At 43.3% G+C, this 13,615-nt stretch overlaps 1 protein-coding gene across 2 annotated transcripts in view; it reads left to right on the plus strand.

Annotated features, from left to right (window-relative positions):
• SYNJ2 (synaptojanin 2) overlaps positions 1-13,615 on the plus strand; it is a 494,632-nt gene that overhangs the window by 74,519 nt on the left and 406,498 nt on the right. For both annotated transcript variants that reach the window (XM_069234571.1, XM_069234573.1), the window contains exon 2: positions 7,672-7,758. In XM_069234571.1, coding sequence (XP_069090672.1) covers positions 7,672-7,758 — 87 coding nt within the window. The remainder of the gene's footprint in view (positions 1-7,671; positions 7,759-13,615) is intronic.

The raw sequence follows: 13,615 nt of genomic DNA on the forward strand, positions 1-13,615 counted from the left end.
CTGTAGGAAGTTGGCTCTGTATATACTATCTCAAAGTGAGAGATAGTGTGCACAGAGTCCAAGGGTTCCCCTTGGAGGTTGATAGCGGCAAAATTAGATAATACTAATGCTCTATTTTGTGGTAGTGTGGTCGAGCAGTAGGCTTATCAGAGGGTAGTGTTACGCATTTGTTCTACACACACAGGCAATAAATGAGAACACACACTCAAAAACTTAACTCCAGGCCAATAGGTTTTATATAGAAAAATACTCTTTTCTTAATTTATTTTAGAACCATAAGATTCAAAGTTTAGGTACATACATAAATTGTAAGGTACTTCACACAGGTAAGTATGGAACTTTGAATTAAAACAGTAGTATACACAGTTTTGGCAAAAATGGCAATAAGCTATTTTAAAAGTAGACACTGCAAAAATCAACAGTCCCTGGGGGAGGTAAGTAATAGTTAGTTTCTCAGGTAAGTAAATCACTTACAAGTTCAGTCTCCTGGGCATAGGCAGCCCACCGTTGGGGGGGTTCAAGGCAACCCCAAACCCTCAGCACCAGCAGCACAGGGCCGGTCACGTGCAGAGGTCAAAGGAGGGCCCAAATAACATAGGTGCCTATGGAGAACAGGGGTGTTCCGGTTCCAGTTTGCTAGCAGGTAAGTACCTGCATCACCAGGGAGCAGACCAGGGGGGTTTTGTAGAGCACTGGGGGGTCCCAAACAGGCACACAAAATACACCCTCCGCGGCACAGGGTCGGCCAGGTGCAGTGTGTGAACAAGGCGTCGGGTTGTAGATAGGAAACAATGAAGAGACCCGGCGGCGACTCTGGGGAAGCAGGCAGGGCACATGGGGGCTTCTCGGGCCACCCACTGACTGGGCTAGGATGAGGGCCGCCTGCTGGTCACTCCTGCACCAGTGGTTGATTCCTCTCGGTCCTGGGGGCTGTGGGTGCAGGGCTTCTCCAGGCATCGGGTTACTTTGTTACCGGGCAGTCGTGGTCAGGGGGAGCTCCTGGATCCTCTCTGCAGGCATCGCAGTGGGGGTGCAAAGAGGCCGACTCAGGGTGTCCTGGTCGTTGGAGTCGCCTGAGGGTCCTCTCTGCGTGAGGCTGGAGTCTTCTTTAAAGTTGGTTTCTTTGTTGTAGATTTGGACAGTGCAGCTGTCCTCTGGAGTTTCTTGGTTCTTTAGGTGCAGGTCAGTCCTCTGAGTCCTTGGAGGTCGCTGGTCCTGCTGGATGCGTCACTGTGCAGGTTCTTTGAGTCTGGAGACCGGCTGGTAGGGCTGGGGCCAAGTCAGTTGTAGTCTCTGCGGGGCTTTCAGGTCAGCAGTCCTTCTTCTTTCTTCAGGTTGCAGGAATTTGATTTCCTGGGTTCAGGGTCGCCCCTAATACTGAATTTAGGAGTGTGTTTATGTCTGGGGGCAGCAGGCAATGGCTACTGTCCTGGAGGGGGGCTACACCCTCTTTGTGCCTCCTCCCTGAGGGGAGGGGGGCACATCCCTATTCCTTTTGGGGGAATCCTCCACAACAAGATGGAGGATTTCTTAAGGCAGGGGTCACCTCAGCTCAGAACACCTTAGGGGCTGTCCTGACTGGTGGGTTACTCCTCCTTGTTTTTCTGATTATCTCCCTCGGACTTGCCGCCAAAAGTGGGGGCTGTGTCCGGAGGGGTGGGCATCTCTACTAGCTGGAGTGCTCTGGGGTGCTATAGCAACAGGCTTGAGCCTATGACGCTCACCGCCAGGTGTTAGAGTTCCTGCAGGGCTAGGTGAGAAGCACTTCCACCCAGTGCTGGCTTTGTTCCTGGCCACAGAGTGACAAAGGCACTCACCCCATGTGGCCAGAAACCCATCTGGATGTGTCAGGCTGGCAGGGACTGCTCAACCTAACACTAAGAATTGGACTGGTATACAGGGGGCATCTCTAAGATGCCTTCTGTGTGCATTTTTCGATAAATCCCACACTGGCATCAGTGTGGATTTATTGTGCTGAGAAGTTTGATACCAAACTTCCCAGAATTCAGTGTAGACATTATGGAACTGTGGAGTTCGTATGTGACAGACTCCGAGACCATATACTGTTATGGCTACCTTGCACTTACAATGTTTAAGATTTGGCTTAGACGGTGTAGGGGAATAGTGCTCATGCAACTATGCCCTCACCTGTGGTATAGTGAACCCTGCCTTCGGGCTGTAAGGCCTGCTATAGGGGTGACTTACCCATGCCACAGGCAGCGGGTTGTGGGCATGGCACTCTGAGGGTTGTGCCATGTCGAATGATTTTTTTCCACCCAGCAGCAGCACACAAGCTGTGAGGCAGTGTACATGTGCTGAATGAGCGGTCCCCAGGATGGCATAATACATGCTGCAGCCCTTAGAGACCTTACATGGCCACAGGGCCCTTGGTACTAGGGGTACCAGTTACAAGGGACTTATCTGTGTGCCAGGGCTGCGCCAATTGTGGAAACAAAGGTACAGTTTAGGGAAAGAACACTGGTGCTAGGGCCTGGTTAGCAGGGTCCCAGCACACCTTCAATCATAACTAGCATCAACAAAAGGCAAAAAGTTAGGGGTTGTCCATGCCATGAGAGGCATTTTCCTACAGCTTTTTCTGACCCTGCCCTTAACTTTCTTTCCCTTCATGATTCACAACGAAAACTGTCATTCTGGACCATGGCTGACTTCACCAAGCAACTGCCAATTTTGGTGAAAAGGTGAAGGCAAATCAGAAAATACCTTTGCAGTAAGAAATGAACTAGATGCATAATATGAAAAAGGCATCTAAACTGTAACTATACAGTGATGACTGCCACTGTCCAATAATTTTTTTCTTCTCATTTTATCAACCTTAGAAGGATGTTAGGCTGAATGGACCGTCTTGGATTGAACCTGTGACCATGAGGTCTAACACAGATTCTTGGAGTGGATGCGTTAGTCTACTGAGTCACAAGTGCCTGGGGTACATTAATTAGTCCACTGAGCCACCAAATCCAGCTAAAACTACCCATAACTTCACTTCAACATTTGATTTTTCCTATGATTTTTACCTTTGAACATATGCCACGGAGGAGGTACAACATCCCAAGAACAACACCTTGCTTGTTGCAGGTAGGTCGTTTTTGAGTGAAGCTTGGATTTCAATTGAGTCTAGCTTTTCTATAGTGTCCTCAAGACAAGATGTATACTGACCGACTATAGCCAGAGGTTTCTGTTTTGTCTGAATTCTTGCACTAACCCTTGACAAAAGATCATAAGGACATTTGCTTATAACAGGACCTTGCCAGTTGCTGTTGACTGTTGGCCGAGACTGGGCGTACCTTTTAGGTAAAACGCTAGTCCTGTACTCAAGCTGGACAAATAGGAAGCTGCATTTCCCAAACAGATAGCAAAAGGCAAACGTGTAGAACCCATCTCACTGAAGCTTACAAAGAGGTTATCTCAGGGGCGTAGTCTTGCGTCCATAATGCCCCTAGAAATCTCTTCCACATAAAGGGCCTGATTACGACCCTGGCGGTAAAAACCGCCAGGGCCGTGGTCCGCGGGAGCACCGGCAACAGGCTGGCGGTGCTCCTTTGGGAATTCTGACCGCGGCGGTACAGCCGCGGCCAGAAACGGAAAGTCGGCGGTGTACCGCCGTCTTTCCGCTGCCCAGGGGAATCCTCCATGGCGGCGCAGCTTGCTGCGCCGCCATGGGGATTCCGACCCCCATACCGCCATCCTGTTCCTGGCGGTTTCGGCCGCCAGGAACAGGATGGCGGTATGGGGTGTCGTGGGGCCCCTGGGGGCCCCTGCAGTGCCCATGCCAATGGCATGGGCACTGCAGGGGCCCCCATAAGAGGGCCCCACTTAGAATTTCAGTGTCTGCTTAGCAGACACTGAAATTCGTGACGGGTGCTACTGCACCCGTTGCACCCCTTCCACTCCGCCGGCTCCATTCGGAGCCGGCTTCCTCGTGGAAGGGTGTTTCCCGCTGGGCTGGCGGGCGGCCTTTTGGCGGTCGCCCGCCAGCCCAGTGGGAAACCCAGAATGACCGCCGCGGTCTTTTGACCGCGGTACGGTCTTCTGGCGGTTCCCGCCCCCAAAATGTGAAGGACATACAAGAGGCACATTCCAGCATTGTTCCAATCCATACCTACCCAAATCTATTCCCAGGGGGACATAAAGTGTTTTGCATCTCACTGCAAACCTTTGGGGATGTTCATTGGCTGCAACTGAGGAACCTGATTTTAGAACTATTAGAAGGGCCTTTCTCGCATTAATAGTCTACGATTCCAATTTGTTCTGCATCCTTCCTTCCACTTGAGTGGTGGTTCCTCTTTTAGATGACTGGCTTTAACTATTCTGTGGAAAGCTCAGCGCTACAGAATTGTGCTACCTGCACCCAGGAATTACAAGAAATAAGGCCAGGCATAAACTATTCAACCAGATATATTTTGACACATCTGTCCCATATTAGGACTAGTAATAAACTTCAAGTCAGTAAATCCAAGGGCATCCAAGGACTGGCGACAACACCCAAACTTTTCTACATATAACATTCACTCACCCTAGGGCCACTTGTTATAAAAATGTGGCACTCTGAGCATAAATGTTTAAAAAAAAGTGTTTGGGTTCATATTTGGTCCCCCGCAAGATGCTAAGATTCTAGCACCTTCTACTTTATTTTGCGTGCATCCGAATTTTAACTGCCCTATTTTACCTACCTATAAATAAAGACATATTATTCACTAATAGCTCCGACTGGGCTTTGAATTCATTTTGTTTTTAATGTTTCCTAAGTATCTGAGGTTCTAAACCATTGCCACCTCTGAGAGTAAGTAAGCCACGACAGATCAAATTTTCTGCCTCAGGATATTCAAATGCACAAATCTGAAACTTATGTAACCAAATGAAGTGCACTTGTTCTTACACCTCAAGGACATCAGTGGTAAAAAAAAGATCCACTTTGGATACTCCTAAGTAATGGCTGACTGCATCAGGACCCACATTACAATTGTCATCCTATGCGCTGTCTGATGGAAGGTTTTGCCTACCACTATGTAAAGATGCCCTTATTGAATTGTCCCGCTAGATGGAAAAATGTAGGATTATATGCACATAATATTCGCATTTGCTGCGAGCAAAAGACACAAATGGGAAAGACGGAGAAAGGGAGAAATTAGAAAGCTGCAAGAGTGAGCTGAAGGGGCAAGGAGTGGCTTTATATGGATTGAAGAGGCCCGAGATGGCTTCAGGATATCGCTGCCTCAGTATTCTGTGGTCGCACATTTAATTGCAGCAGCCGCGTGTTTAAGAGGAGGGATTTGGGCACCGGCACATTTTTATTTACAAATTAAGCACTGATTGAATCTGTTGTTGTGGAAGCAAACTATAAAGATTTTCAAAAATGTATTGGTTTACACAGCACTCTTGGAAACGATGCTTGTGAAAATGCACCTACCACTTGTTCTAAGTAATGACAGTCCTGCAATTGCTTGTCTGCTTTATTTAATCTTGTAGTTAGCTTTGTTGTCTGATTAAAAAAAAAAAAGTGGCCTGTGGATATTTCCGATGATGATGGTGGTGTTTCATTGTATTACATTATATTATTAGGGTTACTTGACGAGAGTGATGTCACTCATATTTTAGTCTATACTTTAGCAATAGAAGGGGCCTTAGAGAGACTACAGAGCTGCTGAGTGGTCGTTAGATAGACTACAAGGTGATATTGCGTAAAGTGGGAACCGATTCGAAAATAACCTAATTTTGAAAAGCTTTTTAAATTTAAACGATTTGGGTTCAGCTCCGAGCTCGAGAGGCAGGGAGTTCAAAGAGAAGTCTTTATGTACTGAGAGGATCTGCAGTCAGCTTCTTCAAATGTGTGATTTCTTTTCACACTGAATTCCAGAAAGAAAAGTAGGGGCTTCGTTGTAGAATACTTTGTGGAAGATGGAGGCAGATTTGAATTGGACCCCTTTACTGACAAGAAACCAGTGCGGTGGTTGAAGTTGTTTTGAGATATGGTCAAATAATTTTAAACCGATTAGAATTCTGACCACTGCTTTTTTTTATTCTTTCTTAACATGCCTAAATAGGTTGAACTACCATAATCCAATCGAAACTGTATATAAGCATTTGCAAAAACGACCTACTGTGAAAAGAAGAGAAATCTTTTTAGGATTTTCAGTTAGTAGATGCAGGATTCAGTAACAGCTGTAATCTTTGGCTAGGGTGACAGTTGTGAGTATAGAACGATGCTCAAGCTACAGACAGACTGAGCATGTTCGGGATACTCACATAGCAATAGTGGACAAAGTTGGCTATTTCAGGAAGTGAGCTTGTTGTGTGGGGAAGAATTTCAGAATTGGAGCAGTTCAATTTCAAACGTTTCCTGCTCATTCATCTCAAGGGCTGTTGGAAGGAAAAGATAAGGACGAATTACACGAGGGAAATAATTAACCCTTGTGGGGCGCCACATAATAAGGGTTTAGGCAAAGAGTGTCTAACGATTTGGGCTCTTACCAATAAGAAATTCATGTCAAAACATGGCTTATAGATCAATGTGCTAGGCAATATAAGATGTTATAGCTTATGGTGCAACCGGCAGCAGAGAGATCCAAAATTCCTAGGACTCCTGCTTTGTCTCCAGTCGTTAGTGCCAAAAAATGTCATGGGTGACATGTTCTGATCTGAGAGTCTTTTGAGGGTAGTATTGTGTTTTAGCAGTTCTGACTAAGCAGTTGTATTTCCACTGCTGTTTTATAAAGATGTTCCTGTCAAATTTGCGATGGACGTTTCTCCATAAGGATACACATTGTTTTCCAGAGGATTTTGTTTCTTTTAAAGGAAGCTGTATGGAATTTACATGCAGCATGTTTTATACGTTTTTTTTAATTTTTATTTTGTGTCTAGGTTGTGTTTGAGGCAAACGAATCTGTAACGAAGTCAATATCAAAGTACTTGCAAAGCTCAAGCAGCAGTTTGTTAACTGCAACAAGTAGTATATACTTTTTTTGGGTAGAGATATGTATAATTAATTCATAAAATTATTTGATTGTTTCACTGTAGTGAGTGGCACAGCTTTGTGACATTGGTCTGTGTGAGCGCTCAGTAAACAGATGGCAAACCAAGCAGAAGAGGGAGGTTTCAGTGAGACATTACTGATGAGAACAAGCCTTGTTTATAGAGACCCTAGCGGAAAACATTACATTTGTCAATCCTTTATTGATAACCAATTATTTTGTGCATAGGTTGCCTTTCCCTCTCCTGTAAACTCATTAACCTTTCTGGTAATTTTTTAAAGGTCACTGTCTTTCATCAATAGCAGAATTTGCAGTATGATCTTGTACCTCACATCTGAAAGAGCTGTGACCTTTACCAGGGTACCTTAGATGTATTCTTGGTCTCCCTCCTCCTGCCCCCCCCTAACGGTGCAATAACTTGAGAACCAGAATTAGTAGGTTTGATAAAGCATCTCTGGGAGACTACTGGTGACAGAATGTCACTAAAAGACCATGTTGGTTTGAAAGTGTCAGGTAAACATTTTTTAGGGCATTTTGGCAACCTACAGCAAATTATAAAAGGGGAAATGAGCTAACGGCATGCATCTAAGATTTTCCCATAGGATGTTAGACTAATTGGTTTAATTTGATTGAGCTGAAAGAATGTTGACTGCAAAGTGATATGCCCTTTTTATATTTTTTCCAGCACCTGAGGAAGGTGAAGCAATTAAAGGTCAATATGACAAGCACCAAGCTGCATATGGATGCCTCGGGGAACTAAGGTTAAAGTCTGGTAAGTTACAGCATTGATTTACTCAGACTCCTGGGCTATCTTATGAACATGTGGGCTATAGCAGGGTTTAGGGGCTCCTGCAAAGGCAAAGTTGCTAAAGGTGACTTAACCCTCCCTATAGCAAATATGTTTTTAAATCTCAGTAATGGGACAACCTGTGTGTGTGTGTGTCTGTGTGTCTGTGTGTCTGTGTGTGTGTGTGTGTGTGTGTACGCACTGCTGCTTCAGCCATTAAATTGTGACTCCTGGGAACCATGATTGCACTGCATATTGTCTCGACAGGCTGTATTCTGCCACTTCCTCCACTGAATCCCTGCCTCATCTATAGAACTGTCTCAGTCGTGCTGATAATAGTGCAGCTGCCGTAATGAGGCTACATAATGGCAAGATGGTAATCTGCCAGTAATTTTGCACAGCCACCGAGGAGGTCAAGGAAAACGCATACAGACAGTAAAACAATCAAGGCCCTTCCAGAAAATGTCCTATAGCGGACAGCTAGAGTGCAGTAACCGATGCCAATAACCTTTTCATGCATGGTGCTGCTGTATTGAGTGGTACAGATTTCCAGTGTTCTCCTGGCCCGGTGAGTACATGTATGTACTAGTCTTTCTGTGAAATGATTAACATTATCTATCGGACTCTACTCGCAGCTGTCATCCCCTGCCTGTTATACCCTACATACAGAACATCAATTCTTTTGTTGCACCTGAGCATCTACCAGCTGTTTAAGCTGGCCAAAATTTAGAACACACAAATATGAATTGCCATCTACTTTCATACTGTTTTTCCTGCTCCAGTGCCGTAATACCTCTGGTTACTCCTGCACATTTAAAAAACAAAACTTTTTTCTGCTGACCCAGATTGCACAGTCACGTGAGCTTACTTACATCAGCAGTCAGTCTTCACTGCCTATATAGATGCCTAGATTTACACTAAATACCCTACTGAACTCTCCAATCCCAAACTCACTAGTCTGAGACCAAGTGGATCCCAATCTTAGTTTGAAAACGACCTTGAAAAAATTGTTTGCAGTTCATAATAATGCACAGAACACCAACACAAGACGTGGATTTAATGTAGGTGGAAACAGCATAATAAGGAAGGTTATAAGAGATCCAATCCTCAGAGTCTCTCACAGGGGATTTATTGTGAGTAAGTTTGAGGGCAACTTTGTACACAGACCGAACTATCATGCAGAAATCTACAAAAACCTTAATGTTTAATCAGTGATTTAGAGGACAGAAACAGAAGAGGCACCTACAATCTCTTTGGTCTTCCAAAAGTGTCTGAGGAGGAGTCTCTTCCTGGTCTGAATTCCTAGAGGCTGTTTCGTGCTCCATATTCATTGAGGAATGCATTCCTAAGGCCGTATGGAGTGATTTGCTCAAGAAAATTTGAAGTTGATAGAGCACATCGCTTTCCTTCTTACAAATTGAAAAATGTAACCTCGCCAATGGCCATGAGTGAAAAACCCTAAGATGTGAGTACACTGATCAAATATGAGGATAACAGCTTGTGCTGTGGTAAAGGTATGTCAGGGATGCCCCCTTGGTCCCCTTTCATTCTTACTTGTTGTAGTTCCTTCAGTATGTATTATTGATGAAACACCAGAAATTGCTGGCATTAATTTCATTTTACACATCCTCGAAACTGCATAATATGCAGCTGACATCCTAGTGTTTACTTTAAATGCCCACAACTCCATTCATGGATTCATATTTAGAGGCATTTGTCTAGTAATTGGACAAAGACATTATGGAAGTGCTCCTGCTAAATCACTTACGCCTCCGGGTATAATAAAGATTAAAGGTTCCAATGGCAAATATGTCGAAATATGGGTTTCCACCAATTTACACTGTAAGGTTAACTACCACTGAGTATATATTCTTGCTGAAGTCAAAGATCTATTAGGCATCTGGTCTCCAAAATATGTCTTGATGTGGGGAACAATGGAGTCCTTAAAAATTAGGATTACATCTATTTTGAATTTCTTTTCAAACATGTTACTAATTAAATTATCTAAGGACTTATAGCCCCTTTTGATAAATGGGTAATTATGTTTTATGAATAGCACGAAAGCTAGTATCACACTTAAGAAATGACAGCTGGGGAAGTAGCTGCATGGATGCAATTTGCCTAAAGGTTTGACTACACATCTATCAAGGCTTTCTTTAGTTCTTCAACTTTCCCAGAATGTCTAGGGACTGAGAGAGAACTGGTGTACCCATTTCATTTTCTTTCCACTCCCCATTCATCTCAGCCATGTGGCTGATTTCCGACTGGTTCGACAGGATACAGTACGAGGCCTGTTGCTGCTAGAATCAAAAACTAAGTACCAAAGCCTATAATTCTAACCTAATGTCAATTTGGCAGAATAAAAGAAGCAAGATCGAAAACAATACCCCCGTCAGTTAAGGTAGGTACATTTCTAGGCTTCTCCAATCCCCAAATCCTTTCAACACTGCAGAGTGAATGGGAGTTGCAACTATGCATCCCTCAGAAGACCTAGGCTGTCTCAGGAGGCTTCGACTCTAATCTATTCCAACCCATTTGCATTCAAAATTATTCTTTCTCAGACACAGTACAAAAGCCTTTCAATGACCAGAGCTTAATAAACCCCATCCAAGCTATTTATACTGAGCCTAAATCCAAGTGATAAGTGTTGGAATTGTGAAGAAAATAAAGGCAGCTTGACCCTCAAGCTAGTTAGTTGTGTATATGTCCTACTGGTATTGGGAAGGTTTCCAGGCTGTATAGATGAAATATTTAACATTCACTTGACATTCTCTGCAGCCCGTCACATACTTGTGACACACTGTAAACCTGCCCCATCTTTTTCTGACTTACGAATGCAAGATCTCATGCTCACTAGAACCATTAAACTAATAATAGCCAAATAGAAACCATCAACGTAACTCTTGAAACATTTGCTGTAGGCTGACTCACTTACATATGTGATGCTGACAACGCCAGTGGAGAAGTGTGGCACAATTGTTAGAGCGGCAGACCCTGATGCAGAGATCTGGCCCGGGACCAGGGTTCAATTCCTGCCTCAGCAGGTCTTGGGCTCAATTCCCTTGGACCAGATAATTCTCACCTCGGTGCCTAATCTAATTAACGGGTCCCACTCTGTAACTCTGGGCAATAGCTTGCTTAATCTCCACAACAGCCCTGACAGCGCTTGGAAGCCTGGCTTCACCCTGGGGGTTGCCCAGGAGTGGGTACCTCACAGAGAAAATCCAGGAGGGGTTCCACAGCGGTATGTGTACAGCGCCTTGAGACCCTAACGGGTAAGTAGTGCGCTATACAAGTGCAAAATTTACATTTACGCCCTACTATGCAAAACAGATGCCACTCTATATCCTCCACCTCTATGAAATTATTTACACCACGATCTCCATAAGATAGACTCACCATAGCAAGCACCTCTTTGTTTAACTCCGTGGCTGACTTTATGACGTATACATGTCACAAAATAAATAACATTCTTGGCACCGAAAGGGTTAATATTAGGATCCATCCATGATACACAGATTTTACTCCCTACTGGTCAAATTGCACAAGAATATGCTTATATTTCTTCTTCATGGGATATTGTAATCTGCCACCTTATGTTAGATCAAATGCTGTTTATATTTACTTTACCCTTTATATCGGTTACCTCTTATGGCTAGTATAGTCAAGATCATTTCTGTTTCACAATATGCTCCAAATATTACCTTGTACCATATGACTCCTGTTCTCCTTCCAAATATAACCACGCGGGGTTATTTCTAGTCCTACATATGCAGCATGTATCAACCTGTGATGTGTATTATCGTTTAGTTTTTTCCTTTTTTCAGATGATATTCACACTTTTTCTGTATTTGTTATGTAAAAGTTCAAGTAGCAGGTTCAGAGATCATAATATTTTGGATTTCCCGATGCTACATGGATGAACAAAAAGCATCCTGAGACAACTGCGTAAATGCCTTGACTTTGCTTTTTGTTTGTGTAGAATACCTTTACTTTCCTATTTCTGTGTAGTGGAAAATGGCAAGCGGACAGAACGTTTGCTGTAGCAGATTTTTTGAGGGGTGGGGGAAACGTCAATATCTGCAATAAAACATTCGCCTCAGAGATCAAGACCGTAGTAAATCCTATTTTTTTCTATTAGGTAGAATAATGAAATCTGCACCTGCCTACTCATAATCCAGGTTCCATTACTTTTATAAGATATCTATTCAACGCAGCGCGATCTACATATTTCTCTCTGCAAGGAGTGTGACATTTCACTACCTCTCGCTTTGTTAATGTAGACCAATATCATTCTTGTGCCAAGGATCGTTTAGCTCCCCAATTTTGTGTCTCTAACCCATGAGGTTTTAAAGCAATGTATTGGGTTAGCAGAATATGCTGTCTAACCATTGCTTCTTTGTGGGAGAACAAAAACAATTGTACCTTGAGAGCAGTCTAATAGTGGCAAAAATATATATTTTTTAAAATACAAGACTAAAAAGTTGTGAGAAACAAAAGTTTCCAAAACTAGCTCATCACAGCTGAGGTGCTTCCAACAGTTGCCACATTATAAGCAATGATTACATTTGACGGGTAGAACGTTCAGATGGCTGCTAGGTTGGAATTGTGGAGGAGAACTCTAGCTCAGTTGACTGTTGAGAATTGCTGTAGCTGGCTGGGATTTCTATGTCTCCTGAAACGTACTAAAGAACATAATTATACATCACTCAAGCGTGGCCTACCTTCATCTTAGAACTTAACACTGGCGGTGAGCAACGTGCTGCTGAAGTTGCCTGCTGCGACTGACATATTGAACCTTCATATGGATACCTCAACACTACGATAAAATTCCGCTGCAAACAATTTCGCATAAAGTTCATCAATGAAAGTGCTGTTTGGGTAAGACTGTTTAATGTGCAGTGTAAGCCAAGACAATAGTGTGCGTTGTGACAAATTCAGTTCAAACATCTAATTTGATAAATTACACTTGCCTTACGGTTGAAGGGACTCGCTCTGGCAGTTGTTAAAGCACAAGATGGACACTGCGTGATTACTCATGCCAGACGTTCTTAAACGTGCATGAGACATATAATTTAGCATCCACCAAATGCAGAAAGAGAAAGCAAAGCAACGTTCACCACATAGAGAAAACAAGGCCTAATTCCGCAAGATATTGGCACAGCGGTGGCCACCTTGAAGGTTAGGCTGATTTTCATTAACAGCTATATAGGATGCAACTAGGATGGGATGAGGCACTGAAATGTGATGTTTAATTTTGACGAGGCTAAAGAAACAGCAGCACATTTCCAAAACAGCATCAGTAGTGGGCACTTCTTCAAAGTAGTGCCTATATGTTACCACGTTGGCAGTAGCAGCACTGAGTATACCTGTGAGTACTATATATACACATGGTGATAGGCACACCTCAATAGTGAGTGCCTGCCGCTTGTCAGCTTCTGGGACAACGTGGAGTACAATATACACAAAGATAGGCATACCTCAATAGTGAGTGCCTGCAGCTTGTCAGGAAAATATACACAGTGATAGACACACATTATTATTGTGGGTCTATCATCATAAATACTAAGTACTATTAAGTGTCTGTTATAACACATTTTACCACCGTGATGAACACACCTTGAATTTATAGGACATTATTTCACAAACTAATACAAGAAATACAATGATCTTGGGTGTCAGGTTGAATATTGAAGTAGTACGGCTTATAGTATAAATGTATACTTTTACTTATTGAATAGAATAGAATTTTAATGTTAAATATATTGTTTTTATAACTAGTAGTTTTAAAATGCGAAACGTTGCAGCACCTCTGTTTGTTTTAACATCCCCTGAGGATCCT

Source organism: Pleurodeles waltl, chromosome 5 (genome assembly GCF_031143425.1).
Source record: "Pleurodeles waltl isolate 20211129_DDA chromosome 5, aPleWal1.hap1.20221129, whole genome shotgun sequence".
In the NCBI taxonomy this organism is placed as follows: domain Eukaryota; kingdom Metazoa; phylum Chordata; class Amphibia; order Caudata; family Salamandridae; genus Pleurodeles; species Pleurodeles waltl.